The 22,915-nt window shown below is 46.2% G+C and overlaps 1 protein-coding gene and 1 long non-coding RNA gene across 3 annotated transcripts in view; one reads left to right on the top strand and one right to left on the bottom strand.

Moving 5' to 3' along the window:
- Window positions 1–22,915, bottom strand: part of LOC148912754 (uncharacterized) — a 141,431-nt gene that overhangs the window by 25,623 nt on the left and 92,893 nt on the right. The gene's annotated exons all lie outside the window — the stretch shown is intronic.
- LOC148912758 (uncharacterized) lies at window positions 8,278–9,829 on the top strand. Its single transcript, XM_089026479.1, has 2 exons — window positions 8,278–8,454; window positions 8,583–9,829. The coding sequence occupies exons 1-2, from the start codon at window positions 8,416–8,418 to the stop codon at window positions 9,765–9,767; spliced, it is 1,224 nt and encodes a 407-aa protein (XP_088882605.1). The 5' UTR covers window positions 8,278–8,415; the 3' UTR covers window positions 9,768–9,829.

Consider the following 22,915-nt stretch of genomic DNA (forward strand, 5'->3'; position numbering starts at 1 on the left):
GATGCTTGGATGACTACAAATAAATTGAAACTAAATAAAGGCAAAACTGAATTCCTGTTATTTTCTTCAAAGCACAGCCCACAGTTAACTCTTCCTTCTCTTCAATTTGGTTCTGATGTGATAATGCCCTCAATGCATGCTCGGAAAGTAGTATAGGGGATGGGGGTTCCAGCGCAACGACCACCGGAGGATTACCCGTCTAAAGTACCCCCCTCGATTCGTACCGCGATTACCCGCATCCCGAGTTTATGTAAAATATGTTAGTCTATATATGGAGTGCGAAGATTGTAAAGAGTTTGCTTATGATTTCTGTGTAAAGTGCTTGAAACCCAAGTTTGTTACCCCACCACCAAATAAGTATATTTGTTGTGGTAAGAAAATGCAAATAGAAGACGACACGTCAGCACAGTGTTACGAGTGTGGTAAGAATATTCGTAATGCCGTACCAAATGCTACCAAAGAGCAATATTACGCCAATGGAGGTCGTAAGAAGACCCCATACAAGAGAATAAAATACTTTAGGGACTGGATGAGTCATATCCAAGGTTATCGACCGGTATATCTAGACGATGAAGTATGGGAGGAAATCATAGACCACTTAAAAGAGCCAACCCCACAAAGCCTACGAAAGACATTGAAAAAATTAAAACTAGGAAAATATTACAAAGCTATTCCCTATCTTTTGTCTGAAATTACCGGTAAGTCTATTCCCGAGGTTTCTGATATGGCAAAAGCCGAGTGGATGTTTTGTCAGCTGAATAAGGATATTCCTTATTACCCTGACGTAATTTACGAAATATTTTACAAAATAGACCCCAACCACCCCCTGTTAGGATGGATTCCGAGAAAATAAAAATGCAAAACTGGCGTTTATTTTGCCAGAAACCCCACTGGGGAATGCATCGCGCAGAACACCAAGCTATCCCCAGTGGGGTTTTTTGCATTTTGGGCTTACGGGGCTTATTTCATCCCGCGCCAGAGGCCCTCTAGTACATACACATATATCTTTCTTACGACCCACCAGAGGGTGAACTCCGGACAGCGTCCCGAGACACCCCCTGACTTTTCCAACTTTTCCAATCGCGAAACCCCCCATCGCGGGGTTGAATCGCACTTTCTACCCCACCCCCCACGGTTCCTGTGAGTGGGGGAGGCTTTTTTTTTCACTCACAGCAACCGGTCCAAATGCATCTACAGCGAGGCTCGAACTCGGGACTTTAGGCCTCCCCAGCCCCAAAGTCCACGATCACAAGCGAACGCCAGACACATCTGGACGCTTATCTATGTGAAAATTATTATATTTATGTCTTACACTCTAATTTGCATATTTTCTAGACTGACGTTCGATATGTAAATAGAATCCCGTCACGCTCTTTTCGAAGCAGATGTTTACTGAGCAAGCTTTCTTTGAAGCTCTTCTTTCGCTTCTTGATAGATCTTTTTGCGAGATTCCTCGGAAAGATCTTTCACGATGGTTTTTTTATTCCTTATGTCCGACTTTAGTTTCTCGTATTTGTCTTCTTCAGCTAAGATAAGCGAGAATTCTGCGTTGTCTATCTTTCTGTCACGCACAGCCTTTGAGACAAGGTCAATGATCGTATTTACTTTAGCCCTTGACAGAGCTATTGTCGTGTCATGCTTGGATATTTTGCTTGACAACTGTTTCATAACGCCTGTTGTAACAGCCGAAATAATACCGCAGACGGCGCCGACGCTAGCCAAAGGAACTCCAACGATTATTCCCGGTCCAGTAAGCGAAGTAGCAACGCCAGAGCCTGTTAACGCCACGGACATGGAGCCGGAAGTTATCGCGATTTTATGTAATATGCTTCGGGCTCTAGCATACTTTTTCCTGACCTCCTCATAGTGCTTCGTTTGACCCTCTAAGTAAGCGAGGATTAGATTTGCCTTATTCAAGCGGAAGTTCTCGGCATTCAATTCATTGGGTTTTGTAGGTAAATCAGGATAGAGTGGAGGTGCTGATGGTATAACATCCATTATATATACTAATGTACGACGCTTTTGGGAATGATATTGAGGAGCAGCCACATCACGACAACCGGGATTACTGGAACTGGAGGGCCTTTATGTGACAGAGTCAAAAGACACTATTTTGGACAGTAATTATTTAGACATAAATCTATATTTTTAATTAGGAATGCCTCGTGTACACATAGGAATGTAATTCTTTAGTTAACTGTTTGCGTGGAAAATGCGTAAGCAAGAAATAATTTCCGTACGTAATTACATTACAGTGAGTCATGCCTAGGTTTGGCGCTTGTTTACGTAAGTTCGTGTTTGGGACATCCTGTTTGCGCCTAGGGCGTGCAATATTGCGTAGGATGTGTAAGGTCTTAAGAATGCAGGTTTTTCCATAAAAATAGGCCCAAACTAAGCTTAAATCAGTGTAGTAAAAGTTCTTGAAGACGTTGCACATATCAAGACAAGGAATTCTCTACGATGTAAAGAGATATCCTGTAATCTCGTTCCCGTTTTTTTTCATGTATTGTAAAGTTGTGTGAATTTTTCAATAAATTCTTTTGTCAAAACCACTTGCAATCTGATTCATAGCTGAGCGCCTTGCCGCCGGTTACATTTTTGGTGTCAGAAGTGGGACTGCAAGAAAGTTGACATTAGTAGTTACTGATTATTTACCAACGGGAACGAGATTGAAATCATGGCAGAAGAAGCTGTGGCTGCACTCACAGAGCAATTGGCTGCACTCAAGGCACAGCTGGATGGCATGCAGGCTGAAGGAGGACCCCCTGCCCAACCTGTTCCTGCACCAGTGGTGAAAGTGACAGTGCCAAGGGAGAAGAAGCTGAGGAAGTATGCTGGTGGCAGAGACGACAAGGTGCTTGAAGACTGGATAGCGGATGCACAGAGGTCTGTGGCTGCCCAGAAGTTAACTGGTCAAGAGGCGGTGGATTTCCTGTACCATAGCTTAGAAGGTGCGGCTCGAGATGAAGTTCGACTAAGGCCTGTGGATGACTGGACAGACCCGGATGGCTTCTTCAGGATTCTAAGAGACGTCTTCGGGGAGAAGCTCACCAAGACCCAGCTTCTCCAGAGGTTTTTCGCCAGAAAACAAGGTGACAGAGAGCCCATCCAGGACTTTGCCCATGCCCTGATGTCAATGGCGGAGCACATAACCAGAGTACACGTAGGAGCCCTGGAAAACAAGGACCAGAACCTCAGAGACACATTCGTTGAGAACTTGCGTGACAACCTGTTGCGCAGGGATCTCAAGCGCTATATCAGAGAACATCCCGAGAAGACCTTCAACGAGGTGAGGCAAGAGGCCTATCGTAGCTCGGAAGACACAGATAGAGGAGCACATCGCCATGCAGCGGCCAAGGAGGTGTTGGTGGAGAGCAACCAAGTAAATGCCATCCAAGAGCTTGCAGCAGGACAGAAGGCCCTGGTGGAGAGGCTCATGCAGCAACAAAAATTGCTGGATGAGCAGCACAAGCTGCTAACCCAACTTACCATGAAGTTAGCAAGCCCATCACCACCACGAAGTCCCCCACGTGGTCCGAGGAGATGTTACAACTGCCATGAGCTTGGACATCTTCGGCCGAACTGCCCAAAGCCCCTGAAAGACAAGGCACCAGCAGCACCACAGAAGGAGTCAAACTCCAGCTCTCCACGGCAGTGAGCCACGCCGTGGAGAGGAACTGTAGTGGCTCTAATTCTCTTTTTCAGAACGAAAAGTTTGTCGGGACAAGTCCCACAGTGGTGGCGAGGATTGGCGGAGTACCTGTGAAAAGCTTAGTGGATACGGGCTCCATGGTTACCCTCATCACCGAGTCGTTCTACAGGGAAAAGCTACAGCCAACCCTAGGAGACCTACACCCTGAAACAAGATTACTGCAGCTGCGAGGAGCTAACGGTTTGGACATCCCTTACATTGGATATATCGTCGCTACAGTAGAGATCGGAGGAGTGGTGGTCCCTGGGTGCGGCATCTTCATCACGAAGGACACAGCAGCCACTACAGTAATGCAGAGGAGGGTACCTGGCCTACTGGGAACCAACGTTCTTGGGCAGGTGCCCCAATACCAACAGATCCTGCAAGATGAAGAGAAGAAGAGTAAACGTAAAACTGGGTTCGTGAAAGTAGCCGGCTCAGACAAAGTCTGGGTCCCTGCTTTCACAGAATCTGATATCTTGGTCACAGGCCCATCATGGGGCACTGATGCTGTGATCGAACCCCTTGGTGTACCAGTAGAAGGAAACCTCACCGTGGCCAGTACTCTCGTGGATACTACCAAGACGTGTTACTATGTCAGAGTTGCCAACCAGACGGCAAAGGACATATGGCTAAAGCCGAGGACGCGGATTGGAATTGTGCGAGAGGGAGAGATGGTCAAGAGAGGAGAGCAGTTGGAGTTCCTACACGAGAATAACATGGTGACAGTGTGCTGTAACCTTAGTGCTGACCCTCAGATGCCACCCCAACGGGAAGCTGTGGGCAAAGTACGTTGGCAAAGGATACAGACACCCCCTCACGGGATTACCCTGGAACATTTCCCCGGGACGGAACTTCGGAGGGAGAAAGCTCTCCAGATGTTCGAAAGAAATGAAGAGGTGTTCGCTTCATGTAAGGAGGACCTTGGCTGTACAAAGACAACATATCATCGCATCTACACAGACGATGATGTGCCTGTCACAGAGCGTTACAGAAGGATTCCTCCAAACCAATACCAGGAGGTGCAACAGCATCTACAAGACTTGCTAGAAAAAGGAGTGATATGTCCAAGTGAGAGTAACTATGCCTCCCCAATAGTGCTTGTACGAAAGAAGTCTGGAGCCTTGAGGATGTGCGTCGACTACCGGAAGCTGAACCAGAAAACCAAGCGTGATCAGTACCCCCTACCAAGGATAGAGGAATCACTGGAGGCACTGCGTGGCGCAAAGTACTTTTCCACCATAGATCTGGCATCAGCCTACAATCAAGTTGAAGTCTATCCTGATGATCAGCACAAGACTGCGTTCACAACGCCCATGGGTTTGTTTCAGTACACTCGGATGCCGTTTGGACTACAGAATGCCCCAGCAACCTTCCAAAGGTTGATGCAAGGAGTCTTCCGAGAGGACATACTTCGCACCCTGATGGTCTACCTGGACGACATCATAGTCTTCTCATCCACCATTGAAGAACATCTTGAGCGGTTGGAAACGGTATTCAGTAAGCTGAAGCATCATGGATTAAAGGTTGAACCAACCAAGTGTCAACTCTTCAGAGATCGGGTATCCTACCTGGGGCACGTGGTCTCTGCTGACGGTGTCGAGACAGACCCTGAAAAGACAAAGGCAGTTAACGAGTGGCCAGTTCCCCAGACAGTGCGCGATGTGCGATCATTCCTTGGTTTCGCGTCTTACTACAGAAGATTTGTCCCCAAGTTCGCTCAAGTGGCAGGTCCGCTGCACAAGTTAGTTGCTGAGCTCGGGAGCGGAGGAAGTAACAAGACCACCCGGAAGCAGATTGGCGTACTGTGGACAGAAGAGTGCCAAAAGAGCTTCAACAAGTTAAAGAATCTACTAACCTCAGCACCAGTGCTGGCCTACCCGGACTACACCAAGCCCTTCATCCTAGAGACGGATGCGTCCAACGAAGGATTGGGAGCCGTGCTGTCCCAAGAACAGGACGGAAGAGTCAAAGTGATCGCTTATGCCAGCCGAGGCCTGAGAGGTGGAGAGCGAAACATGGAGAACTACTCATCGAGGAAGCTGGAACTACTAGCCTTGAAGTGGGCTGTATGTGAGAAGTTCAGGGAGTACCTGCTGGGATCGAAGTTTGTCGTCTACACAGACAACAACCCGCTGACATACCTACAGTCAAAGAGTAAGCTGAAAGCTGTGGAGCAGAGGTGGGCTGCAGAGTTAGCAAACTTCAACTTCACCATCAAGTATCGCCCTGGACGTCACAACCAGAATGCAGATGCTCTAAGTCGCATCAACCGAGATGAAGAACCAACCACAGTTGAAGTAAGAAGTACCCTAGCCTACTCTACCAATACTACAGACCTACCAGAAGAGGTACGTCAACATTTGATGGTATCAGCAGCGTTCATAAGCAACACAGAGACAAGTGCGCTGGAGGAGCAAGCAACCTCATTCCCAACCACACCTCTCACAGAGATCCAACGACTACAGCAGGAGGACCCATGTATCAGTCGTCTCCTCCACTACCGAAACCTTGGACGTCGGCCAAGTAACAGGCAAAGCCAACAAGAGACAAGGGATACAAGGAAGTTGCTTAGTCACTGGAACAGGATTGAGGAAAGCCATGGAGTTCTCTACCGCCGTACAGGAGTCGGACAGGGAAGTGAGCTTCGGTTACTGCTACTCCCCACATCAATGAAATCACAAGTACTGAAGGGTGCGCACGATCAATGTGGACATCAAGGACAAGACAGGACAGAACAGCTCTTGAGGAAAAGATGTTGGTGGCCCGGTATGCAAGGAGATGTGAAGCAATGGATCTCAAATTGTGAAAGATGTGTCATTGCCAAAGGATCCTACCTTCCAGTCAAGACGCCGATGGGCAGCCTACTAGCTACTAGGCCATTGGAAGTGCTAGCGATGGATTTTACCTTGCTTGAGCCTGCAACAGATGGAAGAGAAAATGTCCTCGTGTTAACAGATGTGTTCACAAAGTTTACAATTGCTGTACCTACCCGTGATCAGAAAGCTACAACCGTAGTCAAGACCCTGATTAAAGAATGGTTCCTTGTGTATGGAATCCCCCAAAGAATACACTCTGACCAAGGCAAGTCATTTGAGGCAGAACTAGTCAAGGAGTTGTGTGCAGTGTATGGAATTAAGAAGTCAAGGACAACCCCCTATCATCCTCAAGGAAATGGGCAGTGCGAAAGATTCAACCGTACACTACATGAGCTTCTAAGAACTCTACCAGCAGAAAAGAAAAGAAGGTGGCCTGAACACCTGAAAGAGTTATGTTACGCCTATAATGCTACGCCTCATGCAACGACTAGATACTCACCCTTCTACCTGATGTTTGGTAGAGATGCAAAGCTATCTTTGGACATTCTACTTCCTGATGATGACAGACAAGTGACAGTAGACAACCAGCAATGGATTACCAAGCACCAGACTCGTCTACGAGAAGTTTATACCACTGTGACACAAAACTTGAAGGAAGCTGCTACCGTCAGAAAGAAGATCCATGACCAGAAGGGCAGAGCACTGGCCGAACCACTACAAGTTGGAGAGCGAGTACTCCTTCGCAACCGTAAAGTCAGAGGAAGAAACAAGATTCAAGATAAATGGGACAACCAAGTGTACAAAATCGTCGAACGAAGAGACAACAATACATATGTCGTTGAAAGAGCTGATGGACATGGAGGAGATAAAGTTGTTAGTCAAGGAGAAATGCAAGTGTGTCCAAGACCAATGCTGGAGATACGAGGACGACACAAGCAAGCTGACAGGTCTAGACAAACATGTACTGCATCGCCAGAATCATCAGATGAAGAAGATGACATTGGAGGAATGACAATCGCCTTTCAACCAATGACAGAACCAGCTGAACCTGATGATGATGATGATAGTGATGATGCGTCTGAGGAAGAACTGGCTGCACCTGTACTCCGACGTTCCACAAGGACAACGGCAGGCCAACACAGCAACCTCTATAATCTTCCAAGATCCGCACTTCAGCACTGACGAGTCCACCTGCGCATCATTGTTCCTGAATTTGCTCGAGGACGAAGCAAACAAAAAGGAGGGGCAAGTGTGACAGAGTCAAAAGACACTATTTTGGACAGTAATTATTTAGACATAAATCTATATTTTTAATTAGGAATGCCTCGTGTACACATAGGAATGTAATTCTTTAGTTAACTGTTTGCGTGGAAAATGCGTAAGCAAGAAATAATTTCCGTACGTAATTACATTACAGTGAGTCATGCCTAGGTTTGGCGCTTGTTTACGTAAGTTCGTGTTTGGGACATCCTGTTTGCGCCTAGGGCGTGCAATATTGCGTAGGATGTGTAAGGTCTTAAGAATGCAGGTTTTTCCATAAAAATAGGCCCAAACTAAGCTTAAATCAGTGTAGTAAAAGTTCTTGAAGACGTTGCACATATCAAGACAAGGAATTCTCTACGATGTAAAGAGATATCCTGTAATCTCGTTCCCGTTTTTTTTCATGTATTGTAAAGTTGTGTGAATTTTTCAATAAATTCTTTTGTCAAAACCACTTGCAATCTGATTCATAGCTGAGCGCCTTGCCGCCGGTTACATTTAGGAAGATGTTTCCGCATGCAGACCCTAGTAAGTTCGAAAGGAGACCCGATGGGATTTACTATAACGGCTCTAGGATGTACAGCAACGAGGATTTGAAACCTACGCTGGTCGATCAGATAGACAATCAACTGAAGAATTCTGGTTATGTTAAACCCACACCAACACATCCAAAACCCGTGCAAGGTTGGTCAAAGGAATTATTGCTTGGTACCGGTACTTATCCGATACCCGCGGTTTCATTTGATAAACATCCAAGTTTGGATTTGACATTGAACATGCGGATCTCTAACAACCATTCCTTTTCGTTAAAGGTGCGAGATATCTTCAAAGACGTACCCATTAATCATACCACCGCTAAGGAATCTCATGAATGGTTAAGTGGTCCTAACATGCGTTATTGGCCGCAGCAACTAAACTTTGCGGTTTGGTGTGCCACCAGCGGCTGCGGTGTAAGTGCAAAGTTGATGAAGAATTCGATATTTATGTTTCACTTCCACTTTACCGTCCGAAGAATACTGCATGAGATGGGTGTTATTGCGCTGCCGGGAGATGCTGCGTTTTATCCTAGAGATAACAAATACGACGTTCCAGCCTATAACAGGCTTTGTAAGGAGTTCGGTGTTGTAGGGAAGGATTTTAGATGCACTACCGGTGCTAACAATGGTTTGGGACATATTTGGGCTTATTGGGGGATTGGTGGGCATGTGCTAAGTGATAAGGAAGTTCATGCGCTGCAGTTGCGATGGGACACGGGATATCACAAAGAAACTCACGACAGTAGCACCTTCTTTGAACCAAATACCAAAACCACTAAGGAAGTCAGAGACGGACCTCTGTTCAAAGATGAGGGCGGTAAGTATGCAGGGGCCAATCCACTGATTATTAAGATTACCAACGACGAGCAAACGAAGCAATACTTTAATTTCATACCCCCAGAAGGTAAAGGACTAACCAAAGCCGGCCTTGCCCGTTTGAACCGCAGCATAGAAGCTTACGTGTATTCCATCCTTGGAGCTCAGGTAAACACCCGATCGAGTATAGTGGGGAATACCGGCGCCGCAGAAGAGACGCGAGCCGAAGCCTTGATCTTATTCGAAAGTTCGATCTTGGAGGGCGACATTAGCAAGGGCGTACAGCGTTACCAACTAGCTATACAAAATTCTAAGGCGAGGTTGGACTATGCAGTAGCCCCGGGTTGTTGGTTAATGCCTAGTAATTTATCTATAAATACTGGTTCTGTAGTAGGATACAACAACAAACTGCAGCGAGCTACTATGGACATGAAGTTTGGGGTGAACGACGTGAACTCTGACACTCTTAGGAACATCCCCCATTTCGTAGAGAAGCCAAAAAAGTCACACGAAACGAAGCTACCCGTAGTTAAGAAACCATCAAAGAAGGTCCTGCCTACGATACCCGAGGAATATGACCATAACTTACTAAAAGCCGGCCTAGCAGTCGCGGGTGTTGGTCTGAGCTATTATATATGGCGATGAATAACCCCTACGTAGCTGGAGTAGATTGTGTCTATACGACTTACACAGGCGAGAAAAAATACACCCAGGCGTCTTGGGTTGATGTCACGGGCATGTCTGTAGACTTGCACTACTCAGGAAAGAAGTTAATCCTTTGTAGTATTTGCATTGGTACAGACAGCCACGTCAACGTAGGCTTCAGGTTCCTGGATGACAATGGCATACTGCAGCCTATGCGCGCGAAGACGAACAACAGGGAGCCTGTGCATTTCTCCACGGAACCAAACGCTAGCAGCTTTGAAAATTTATCGGTTTGGACTTTTCATATGATCACCGATTGTCACGGAAAGGTAAAGCTACAAATACGTGTAGATGACACCGGGACGGCTACCGTGAATAGTATATATGACCAAAGGGATCAACCTTATAATCACAAGACCATTAGCACTCTTGCGGTGCTTAGCCTGTGAGAATTTGTGATTCTTAAATTATATGAATCCACACTTAAAAGAAACACGTCATGCTTACTGTTTAGATCAAAAGGAGTATAAAGAAGGAGGCGGGTGGTCTGATATCGGAATGTGGGTTGAAGTTGGGGGTTTAGGATTAATAATGTGTACCATTAGCATTAGCACGAAATTAGGTGCAAACGCGGGGTTTAGACTCGTTGACGAGAATAACCACCCATTGCTGCCTTACAGGATAAAGAATAATAATAGGAACCCAGCTCATTTCTCGTTGGAGCCTCCTGCAGCGAGTGGAGAAGACTTAACACCGGTTACTTTTCATATGATAGTCAATTGTCAATATGTCAAGCTGCAAATTCTCCCCAACGATGGTAACATAATGATAAACCATGCCGGTAACACCAACGCGGTTTGGAATCATAAGCCCATTAGCACCATGAGTGTGCTCCCGCTAGTTCCGCATTATCAAGGCGGCGCGAATACTGTCTTTACTTATCCCCAGTCGAGGACGCCTCGGATGCCTGACGACGATAAGCCACCAGTAATACACAAGGATAAGATTAACCCTTCATCCTCTTCAGGAGTACCACTCCAATAGCTACGACTAATATCCAAATGTTGTTACCCACGAACTTCAACAGTTCGCCGCCGGCCCTAAGTGCCAAGGAAACAACCGAACCCAGCAGCCCAGGAAGACCGGCTGCCATCTTTTTTCCCAAGTCCGTTAGTCCATTGCCTAATTTCTTTACGCCCGCGCCTGTAGCCTTAAGCGCGGATAGGATAACTCCTACTACGGTGCTAATAGCGACCGCAAATGCAAGGGGAATACCATACTTCAAAAGGGCTCTTTTTACCTTTTCCTTGGTAGTAAGCCCCAACTCCCTTTCCAGGTTTTCCTTTTGCGCCTGTAATTCCGCGACTCTTTCCCGAAGGGTTTCTAGTTTTCTTTGAGCTGCTTCCCTTTCCTCTTCTGGACGAGTCTGGTCCGCAACTACTTCTCGCTGCCGCTCTATTTGCCCCTCCAGGTCTTCGATGGCCTGATCTCTTTGCCGGATTTGTTCTTCCTTAGTGTTGATTTCAGCAACTAACTGCCGCCGCTCCACCAAAGAACCCTCTATGGTGGTACGTAAGTCCTTGGCTTCTTCCTTGCTTATATCCAGGTCTTGCAGGGCGAGCTCGAAGGTCTTTTGGGCTTGGTTCCTATCGCGAAGAGAAATGTCTCTTTGTTCTCTAAGTTCTAATATGCGTTGATTCTTGTCGTCAAGTTCTCTCTTTTGAGCATCAAGGAGTAGTCGGTTTTGCCGCATGTAATCTGCTTCCCTTTCCTCCATCGCTTGCTTTAGCTCTTCTACTTCCCTTATCGCCTCAAGGCCTTTTTGTTGCCGCTGCATTATGGTCTTAACTCTTTCGACGGCTTCGTCAATATTCTCACTATTTTCTCTCATTCTTTCGGGTAAGTTGGGTTCTCCTAATGCCTTTCTAAGGGTTGGAGGAATATTTTTATCTGCGTAGTATTTACCATTTATGTCCCTGATGACATATGGATGAGCATTAGACCTATTTAACCTTGCTACTACGACTTCCCTGCCCCATTCGTTATCCGCGTCAAACATTACTTGGACTTTGTTTGGATCCCAGTTTGGGAATTCTTCCTTGATCCTATCAAAATCGTCCGGGGTTTCTTCCATGGATTCGTCCATTTGTTCCTGAACCCTACTAAGCCATGCAGCGCCGGGGGCTTCGGGGATGTTGCCGTCCGGACCAAAGCTGCTTTCCGCGGTTTTGCTCCTAGGAGGTTTCATCATCGTCTTACTACCAAAGTCGATGTTATCGAGCTTTATGTATTCTGGTATGGGTTTGCCTGGGTTCTTAGTGCGGTATTTGTCTAGGAAAGCCATCCAGCCGGCGCGGGCTCTTTTTCCAAACCGACGCACCATGTTACCTCGGAATTCCGTGGGGTCGTTGGTTTTAGGTAGTAAAGACTCGTATTCATCGTCGTTAATGTCGACTTGACCTTCTTCGGTGGTGGGGTCAAAATCCGTTCCTTCTACTTCCATTATATATGATAAGCTCAAAGTTAAACCCCAACGTATTACCTAAGCAGGTTGGCGGACTGAAAGCAGAACGCACCTTTCACCGGGTTACCTTTACCCCCAGCAGCGCTAAGCCAGGGGAAACCCTGTACGTAGGCGTGCCCCGCCTAACGGATAACCTAGTGTTGGTTCCTGGCACCCTAGCGCTAAGGTTTAACCTAGCAATACAGCCAGATACCGCAGACGCGCGTTACGTCGTCAATAATGCGGGTAGAAACCTCGTTTCCAAAATGCGTGTAAAGTTCGCCGGGGAATCCCTCTTGGACTTAAACAGGTATGATTTGTATACCACGTACAAAGACTTATGGTTGACCGCATTTGACCGCGCGCAAAGGATAGAGCAGGGAATCGCCAGTGCCGCCATACGCAAGGTAAGGAGCGCAACCTCTGGCGCCTCAGGAGAAGACGAAATAAAGACGGCTTATGGTACTAAATATGTCGTTCCATTAGATTTCGAAATTATCACGAACCACGGTGCATACTACCCAAGGCAGCTAAGCGAGCTGCAGTTCGAAGTGACCCTAGCAGACACTACGAACATCCTGCAGGGAAAGGACGTAAGTTCCTCAGCCGTCCACCCATACTCCGTTACTAACTTAGAGCTGCAGTATGAAACGGTATACAGCGAAGACTTAGCACGTAGCGCCGGTATGGAATACAGCGCCGGGAAGGCTTTCCTTTACGATCACGTCGTGATGTACAAGACGTTCAGCTTTACGAACAACGTCGAAGAGGTCATCAACCAAAGCATTAACCTTCCCAGGCGCAGCCTTACAGGGATAATGTTGCTGTTCGCAAAGACATACACGGCAGGATTGCGTGACTCCGAGGCGTTCTTTAATCCTAACATCACTAACGTAGGCGTTAGCATTAACGGAGTGCCTAATAAGGTTTACTCACAAGGGATAAAGCCCGAGGACATGTACCGGGAAGTCGCGCGTAAGTTTGGTGACCAAATTGGCCCAAAGGAATTCTTTAAGGATAAGTATGCGCTGTGGATCGACATGCGCACGACGAACGACGAAGACCTACATGGACAGGGTTTACGCCTGGTAAATACCCAGGACGGCATTACGTTGGAGATCAAGCGCTCCAAAGACGCCAGCGACGCTACTAAGATAAACGCGTACATTTTCGTAGTCTCAGACGCGCAGCTAAGCGTGGAAATGAATCAGCTAAAAAGCGTTGCCTACTAGGCTCGCGTTCCTTGAGCCAAGCGAAAGGATAAAAAATATTCCTTACGTATAATATGCTTCGCGTATTTGAAAACAACGAAACCAAACTGCAATGCATAGTGCAAGGCGAAACTTTGTACTTCAAAGCAAAGGAGGTGGCTTTGGCGTTGGGCTATGAGCGCCCTAGAGATGCAATTAGAGTACACGTATCTGAGAAATACCAGAAAAAATGGGTTGATCTACAAGGGGCTGCGAATCACCGCTCCTTTACTACGCAACCACATTCCGTGTTTATATCCGAACCTGGTTTGTACGAACTGATATTTAGCTCCAAACTACCCAAAGCTGTGGAGTTTCGTGATTGGGTCTTTGAGGAAGTCCTACCCGCGCTAAGGAAAACGGGTAAATATGCAATAGAAAGGCGGTTTGGCGGCCCAAACAAGTTAGTATTCAAGATCGAAAATGAAGCCGACCTACACGCGAAGGTCGTCGACTACACACGTAGGTTTTACCCCGATTTCATCATAGCGCCGGGTCTTGGCGAACTTCAAGATTCAGACAGCAAGCGAATAACCTGCTGGCGGAAAGGTTACCAAGCCGGCCAGCCAGACCTTTTAATCCTTAACGCCCACAAGAAATACCGCGGGTTGTGCATTGAGTTAAAGACCCCAAAGGGAAACGGCGTATTGTCCGCGAAGCAATCTAAGAAAATCTCGCAGCTTGACGTAAATGGTTACCTAACGATGGTTAGCAACGATTACGACATCATCTGCCGTGCCCTGATGGATTACGCGGATGGCATTCGTATTCCCTGTAAGGGCTGTGTAAAGCGGTTTAAGTCCTACGCCACTTTGAAAACGCACCTAAAGATATTCCATAGGTATAATGAAGCTCAGCTTGACTCACTGGCGTGATCTTGTCCACGGTAAAGCATACGAAATAAAAAATTACGTCGTCTTCGAAGACATCGACCGTTTACGGTTAGTCCTCAAAGACTTAGAAGGCAAGGAATATTCCCTTTGGGCGCCGGATTGCGTGCGGTACGTAATTCAGGGTGAGGAATTCACCCACTTACGCAGCTATGGTAAGGTAAATGGCCGATGGAAGTTTGACATTGAAAGAACAGTCACTCCATCTCCTCTTTGTAGTTAAGCGCGTCTGCTAAAGTCCGCTGCGCTTTAGGATCCGCGGAGCACCAATGCCCCACAAAGGATCCTTCGGAGAATACCCTGTCACAATGAAGGCAGGTGTATTTTTTACGCGGTTTGGGTATCGGGGGCATAATGCAGTCGGCAGGTAGTTCGCAAGTAATACAGTCCATATATTGAAAGGGTAATTAGGAATCCTCCAAAGAATGCGGCTGCGTAGGCTAGCATATATCAAAGAGCGTCTAATATTGTTGACGTTTAGGTTAATCTTTGTTAAGGCTGCTCAGGGTCTATTTTAAATAGCGTCTAATATTGTTGACGTTTAGGTTAATCTTTGTTAAGGCAGTTGAAGATATGTTCTTCTTCTCTGACGCAACCACAGGCATTACATTCCTGCCTCCAATACTCTCTTTTAGTCCACTGAACTCCTTCCATATGTTCGAAGGAAGGGAAAGTACGTATTATCGTCTTATGGTAATCTATACGATTCCTTAAATAATCCTCTTTATGAGGACAGCGACTCATCAAATCCGCACATTGGTAACAATCCACACCTTCCAAGTCGTAAGCGCGGGAAAGAAACTTATACTTCGCTTCGTGCGTCTTTCTGTGCGTCTGAAGACGTTGACGACTACTAAGTATCTTATTGCAGAAACTACACTGCCTGCTTTGTTCACAAACTCCTCTCTTTAAATGTTGCTGTATCCCTGAAGGGAATTCCTTATTACAGCCCTTGCAAAGTATGCAAATACGCTTGTCTTGATGTTGTTGCATCTTTTGAAAAGTACTGAATTCTTTACCACAATCCTTACAAAATTTACGCAATTCCTTCGTACAAACTCCATTACGAACGTGGTATTGTAGTCTTTGCTTGGTGCTGAACTTCTTCTTACACGACGAGCAGTCCATATATACTTAACAATATCTTAACCTCCATTTGACGTCTTAACAATTATTTAACCTAGACCCTAACATTTTGAGGCGCTCTTTGAAATAGACCCTGAGCAGCTTTAACAAAGTTTAACCTAAACGTTAACAATATTAGACGTCTTTTTCTTTCGAGGTATCCTATTCCTTAACAAAGATTAACCTAATTGTTAACATTCTAGGGGGGATATTGAATGAAGTCCTTAACGGACTCCTTAGCCCACGTCGCAATCGTCAACAAGGCGCCAAACCGTTCTGCACGCTTCAGACCGCACATTTCATCGTACAATTCCTGCACGTGCTCTTTTAACCGATCGATCTCCTCCCTTTGCATTTCTATGGTGTCTCTTTTATCTTTTGCGTCGGCGACAATTCTTTGCACTGCTTCCACTGGTTCCATCTATATATGAACCCAGATCACATGCCTTGTAACGCTCTGATAGTAGGACCCACCGGCTGCGGAAAGACCCAGTTCATCGTGGAGCAGCTATTAGGACCCTTTAGATACCGCTTTGACTATATCGTGCTATTATGCCCCACCTACGTGAATAACCGCACCTGGACGGGTATAGGAGTGAAAGACGACGACTTCTTTGTAGATATCTTAGACCCCAACGAGTTATCCAGCCATTTGAAGTTCTGGCACAAGCAATTCCCTAAGAATACGCAGACACTCCTCATACTGGATGACATCGCCTGCGGGGACGACGTAAAAAGACGCACCTCCGAATTGGTGAAGCTTGCTTTCAGCGGTAGGCATGACAATATCAGCGTTTGGTTACTCTCGCAGCAGCTTACCAGTGTCTCTAAGCCCTTCAGGGAAAACATAGGCTCTCTCGTAGTATTTTATACTCCAAGTAAGTCTGACCTGGAAACCATCTTAAGCGACTACGGCGGTGAGATATCCAAGGAACAGTTGCATGAATACATGCGGCATTTAAAAACGCACCAACATTCCAAGATGATCTTCTCTTTGAGGTTTCCGTATTCCATAAAGATCTGCGATCTTTAATATATATGGACATTGAGCAGCTCTTAGATGAAGTCCCCACACAGTTAGATGAAAGTAACCTCAAGGAACAACTCAACATCCTTGTGTCTTCGGGGAAGTGCAAGGAAATGATAGGCAAGGAACTTACCCATGAGCAAGTTAATAAGTTGTCAGAAGAGGAGGTTAAGAAGTTCCATAAGAGGTACGAGGCCGCCCTTGCAAGTAAGACCACGGACGCCGTAGCAGACTCCGCTATCCGACTTGCAACTAAATTGCTTGGACTTGCGCTGCCCATAGACGACGTGGAGCAACTGCGGAAGGACATAAGCGAGGACTATGTCATCGCCCAAGAACTTAAGATAACCTGTGGGTGGTTGTCTTTGAAGTGCGGTAAGTTAATGGCAGTCGCCTCTGCGGCACTTCACGTAGCTCAGCACGTCGACTTGAAGGAGGTACTAGGTTCCTTAGGAACATCTTGGAAGGACTTCAAGAAGGACAGAGAAGTCGAAAGGGTATTCAAGGCGGCACTTGCTGAGGTACCTAGTCAAGTACCTGCAAGTGACTTATCAAGTACTTAGTCAAGTCGTTCGCGGGAATTACCCAGGTCGCCTCAAGTACCTAGTTAAGTCATCCTTAAGTACTTAGTCAAGTCGTCTTAAGTTACTTATCAAGTCCTTCAAGTCCTTAGATATAAATGAGTGAAGCTGAATCGAAGGCGGAGGAAACCCCTCAAGTAGAGGAGCAACGAATCACCAAGGCTAAATCTCCAGGCAGAGTTGCTGCCGGTAAGAAGCTCGCGGAGATGAACAGGAAGAACAAAGCAAAGAAAGAAGAAAAGGTGGAGGAAGAGGAATCCTTCATTAATCCTGGGTACGTCATTGGCGCGTTAGGAGTCGCTATAGCAGCAGGCAGCCTTTACTTACAATGGCGGGCAACGAAAAAGGTAGAACCACCAACATATTACACACCTGTGGAACCGGCTGTTAGAAAAAGTAAGATCCCTGAAATGGAGTAGATTTATCACCACGTACCGTGGCGACCTAGATTTTCCTTCTCGCTTTGTAATATAATGTCAACCGCGTTGTTGAAAACTGTTGAAGAAGCAGCTATCATTACTTCCATCGTTGCGGGTATTGGTTGGGTAGGTAAGAAAGTGCTCAAAGAAGACTTTACTGAAGACCCAAGCAAGAGCTTCGCTAATTTTGCTAAGATGACCGCTGCCGTTGGCGGGGCTATCATGCTAAAGGATTACCTACGGAAGGAAAAGTACCTACCTAATGTATAATGGCTAGCGTGGTCGCAGGTGGAGTTATTGCAGCCTTAGCATTCACTGGAGCTAATTATGGTGGTCAATATTTGGATAGATTAGTTAGAGGCGACAAAAGCGGAGAATTAGCCGCTGAGAGGAAAAGGCACGATTTAGCGCTGGAGAAATATCAGCGGGACGTGGCAGCTTGGAATGAAAAAAGACAAGCTTACAGGGATTGGTTGGACAAGAACTACCAAGACAAAATGCAGGCGGATAAGAACTTCGAAAACACAGACTACGCCTTCAAACTTTATGCGCAAGCACACCCCGCGGCATTAACGGGGTTAAGAAAGCCTCAGTTTAAGAATTACTATCAGCCTTCTAAGAAACAAAAAGACAATGAGTTGGTCTTTGTAGGAGTCGCAGGGCTGGCGGGAGGCGTGGCCTTGGCGTATCTGCTCTAACGAAGGGGACTTGTCCCCTGTAATATATGATCGTCTTTTTTGAAAGCGACAAGAATAACTTTACCACTTATCTGAATCCCCCCATCAAAGCCTGTAAGGTTCGGTTGGTTAGTTGCTCTTTGTACAATTCTTGGTATAATTTAATTAATGGCTTTGTCGTCGTGACTTCCACCAAACCAAAAATACCAGATTCCCATTACACCCCCATAACACTGGCTAAGGAGCTAGCAAAGCATGGATATACTCTTACCACAGGATTGCCCCATGAAATGACATTCAAGAAAAATAATGGGAGCGCCAATCTAAAGGACAGTTCATTGGTAGAACTCCTGGGCCTTACTAGTACCACGATAAATAGCGGCAGTACATATGATGTGAAATGGAAAGTCGCATCCTCTTATGAAGTCTATTGCGACTTGGTCCATAGTTACAACAATGGAGAAAAGTCTTCTCTTATGTCCAAGTTTCTGCCCCAAGGTAATCCATTTGACCCAGTAGAATACACTCCCATTTCTTTGAGCTATGACTTATCTAATTTGGTAGAAAGCATAAACATCACCATTAAAGTGGACGGAAAGACGGTGGATTTTAACGGACGTAAGATCAATCTTGTTTTGGAATTCATATAATGGGCCGCGTAGAGGACAAACTTAAAAGGATTTACTATGGGCCGGAAGGCTATTGGAGAGGAGCGTCAGCTATCAAGAAACTCGCGACCGCGGCCAGGGTATCAGACGAAACGGCTAAGAACTGGTTGAAAAAACAAACCCTCTGGCAGGTTTATCTTCCCGTGCCTAAGTACATTCCCAGGCCCAGCTTCACCGTAAATACCCCCAATGAAGTTCATCAGGCGGATTTGCTTTTCTTGCCGCACGATAAGGTGAGAAAGAAGACCCTATAGGTACGCTTTGACCGTAGTCGATATCGCAAGCAGATACAAGGACGCTGAACCTATAACCAGCAAGGATTCTGGGGAAGTCGCAGAAGCCCTAGGTAGGGTTTATAAGCGCGTCTTGAAATGGCCTAAGCTGCTGCAAGTGGATGCGGGGACGGAGTTTATGGGCGTGGTTACCAAGACCCTGAAAGACCACGACACTAAGATTAGAAGAGCTAAAGCAGAGTACCACAGGGGTCAAAGCATTGTCGAAAGATTCAATAAGACCCTGGCCGAGCGTCTCTTTGGATACCAGTATTGGAAAGAGCTGGAAGATCCCTCCAAACGCAATAGGGAATGGACTCAGAGGCTCCCCCAGGTCGTCGCAGCTTCGAACAACGAGGCGGCCAGGGCTACGGGAATGAAACCCAAGGATGCCATAAAAAAGAAACACGTGGAACACAAGTCCTTCATCAGAAGTTCGAGGGCGGTCTTCCCCCATGAAAAGAAATTAGGTAATGTCACGGTTCGATATCTCTATGAGCCGGGTGAATTAGAAGGAGGATCCAAAAGAGCTACGGATCCTAATTGGTCTTTGGAAACTTACCAGATCCGAAGTGCGATAGCTAAGAAGGGTCAGCCCATCTTGTATTATCTTCACGATGGTCCCACGCGTGGGTTCGTCAAAGAAGAACTGCTTATCGTGTGATGTCCGAATGCTATCGTATGCACTCCGTCATCACACATCCATCGCTTACCGTCAAATGCAGACAGTGACACCTTCTCCTGCGTGACGTTATGTATCTGATGACCATAGCTGCGCAGGCTGTTCATCTTATGCCGCTGTTCCTTGCGTGTTCGTAATACGTTGAGGTAGGACTCGTGCGTAATGTCCTTCTTAACCACATACTTTTTTACGCCTTTAGCTTTCTTTTCTACGCCGTCTAACTTTAGCACGCTGTACATCTTTGGTTTCAGGCCCACGTATTCCACGATGGGTTTTCCTTTCATCTCATCCTTCATTTTCCCGATTACTTTCTTGTTTTTAGGGGAGTAAAGAAAGTGATCGCGTGGGTAATCGCTGGTGTCGTATTCATCGATGTCGGGAACACAGTCTTCGTAAATGTCTTCCGTCTGCACCTCTAGTATCAAGGAATCGGTGTCGGTGTATAAGAGGCGGCACTTATCACCGTATTTCGGTTTTAGCTTGTCGTAGTAAAACTCATACATGAGCAGCTTTGATAGGTCTAACACTGTAAACCCCGTGTATACGGGTTTATTCAGGAATAGATTCGCTTTCTTCATGTGAATCACGTAGAAGTTTAACATTTCTACGTATCTAACGAATCCAGGCTGTGACACGTATGCTTCTGCTTCCTCTCTGGTGCTGGCTATCTTTATGCTTACGCGCTTGCGGATGTTCTCCATTGTCTTACCAAATACGCTATTGTTCATTAGTTTAAACAGGTTCTTTTCGAAGTCATTCTTTGCCTGCGCACGCTTTTGTGTGTTAAAGTCAATGTAGGGGCGCATCCAGGGTTCCTGCGTGAATTTTAGGACTCTGTGGATCTTCTCTACGCGCATTCCGTGTCGCACGTAGAACTGCAGGTTGCGGTAATGTACCACATACTTCTTCTTATCCATCAGGTTCATAGTTAGTTTCCTGTACGGTTTGTAACCAGGACACATTTGCTTTTGCAGCGGACTTAGCTGCTTAAATGGTATCTCTATCGCTTCTGGTGCTAATGGGAACTCATTGTGTGCGTCGTGTAAGTGCTCTGGGTATTCCAGGTCCACCTCCAGCACGTAACCTTTGTCGTCTTCTTTACCTATATTTAGGTAAAACTCTATGGGCTTTATGTTGTCCCATTCGAAGTCGCGTACAGGTAAGTACTGTGACATTGCCCAACCGTAAAGGTTGTTTGCGTCTAAGTAGAAGATGTATGTGGTTGGCTTCTCCGGGTCGTACTCCACCGTGGGATTGTTTGCGCGGGCGTAACGTCTGCTGGGTCCGCAAACACCGCCGCGGATACCGTCTTCCATAAAGCGGTACATGTCGTATTCCGTTAGGAGATCCAGTTGCGCGTTTGTCTTCTTTAGAAGTGCACTCCAACTAAGCCCAGGAGCCGTGTAGAAGTTCGCTGGATCCAACCCGTAGTATTCCATTGCCATCTTTCGAAAGCTTTGGAAAACATCTGCGAGCAGCACTACGTCTGAACGTAGGTAGATGTCGTGGTATTCTCCCATATTCTCACAGGAGTACTTTTCCCACACATCTAACGCATGCTGGTACTCCTCGTCCTTTATACCGGACTCGTTTAGGGTGCTGTAGAATCTCTCTTTGGGTGGTAGGGGCTCTTCGAATCGCTCCCAGGAATCCATGTATTCGTATGGGTAGACTCCTTTCCTCTCCGCGCCGTATTGACTGGAAATGGGGAACTCCGTGTTGTATTTAACCAAGTTTGCTAAGGAGTCCGCCATGAACTGCTGCGAGTCTAAGAACTTTAGCTTGCCCACAGTTACGGACATGTACCTTTCTTTGTTGTTGGGTATGCACTTTACTTCGGAGCCGTCCGTTCCTTGTAAGAGTAAGTGACTGTCGTAACCCCTTAAATTATGAAAGAATACGGGTATTTCCATTTCTGGATCTACTTTGAAGTTTATATTACATTTCCAATGAGCCGCACCTCTGTATTTGCCCGTGATGTGGCAGTGATCTCTAACCTTATCCACATAGAAATCCTCAACAAATGCTTTGTGGCAGTGAATGCAATGCGTGGAGGGCTTTCCCGGCTTCTCACCCTTCTTAGCATACTTCCCGCATTTAAAATGAGCTTCTCCTAAATACTTTCCATCTTCATCCCACGCTTTCTTGGCTCGTCTTCCAAACTGAAGAAGCGTATGTTGGCAAATGTGGCATTTTTTTGCCTTGTTAAAAGCCTCCTGGTTCTCTTTGGTAAATTCCATCTTCTTTGGACGTCTTAATTGTTCTCTTATCTCTTCCTCCTCTTCTCGCAATGCTTCTAGAAACTCATTAGCTGCGTTCTTACCTCGGTAAATTACAGGAGGGTCGGCCTTACCGTCTGATCTGACTACTATGTAACCAAAGGAGCAGATCTCGTGTAATCCCACCTTATTCGTAGAACCACTTTTCTGCTCTTCCTTAGTTATCAACGCTTCAAAGTCTGCATATATCACGTAAGGCACCTGCATCTGCTTTTGATGGTCTGAGTAGGATAGGTTCTTATCTGTAGGCATCTGGATCCGTTGCGCCACTTCTTCGACTCCGCGACATATTTCATCGTGATCCTTTAGAGCTTTAACGCTGGTAAAGGATAATAAGCAGCAATCACAGAAGTATTTCTTACCTTTGTGTTTGGTGTGTCTGTAAAATAGTCTGCTAATATGTTTAACCCACGAATAATGTCCGCCGTGGTAGAAAAGGTGTATTCGTTCTCCTTTACTCTTTGACAACACTAGTGGTACTATCGTTTGGTCTCTGACTCCGTAAACGTTAATTGCTAAATCGTTTATTTCCTCAAATATGGGGATGTCTATCAACTGCATGGGAAATTCCACGCCGTCCCACTCCAAATCGTCTGTTGGGTACTTGCTTGGTCTACATGGATCCTTATCTACTGGATACAGTGCAGACCTGATTGCCCACATAAAGCAGCGGTTGTCGTCATTCTTTACGTTAACGATTGCCTTCTTCCTTTCTACCCACACCGGCAGGGGTACGTAACTTCCTCCTCGTATTGGCACGTACCTTGCCATGCTA

Source organism: Actinia tenebrosa, unplaced genomic scaffold, assembly GCF_029948245.1.
Source record: "Actinia tenebrosa isolate PJP-AT-01 unplaced genomic scaffold, QUT_ActTen_1.0 PGA_scaffold10__47_contigs__length_13832649, whole genome shotgun sequence".
Taxonomy (NCBI): Eukaryota; Metazoa; Cnidaria; class Anthozoa; order Actiniaria; family Actiniidae; genus Actinia; species Actinia tenebrosa.

Bases quoted from the DNA above. Each gene is read 5' to 3' on its own strand.
- LOC148912758 (XM_089026479.1), top strand. From the start codon at position 8,416: ATGTTAAACCCACACCAACACATCCAAAACCCGTGCAAG. The intron at 8,455-8,582 runs GTTGGTCAAAGG...TTTTCGTTAAAG, and splicing joins ACATCCAAAACCCGTGCAAG to GTGCGAGATATCTTCAAAGA.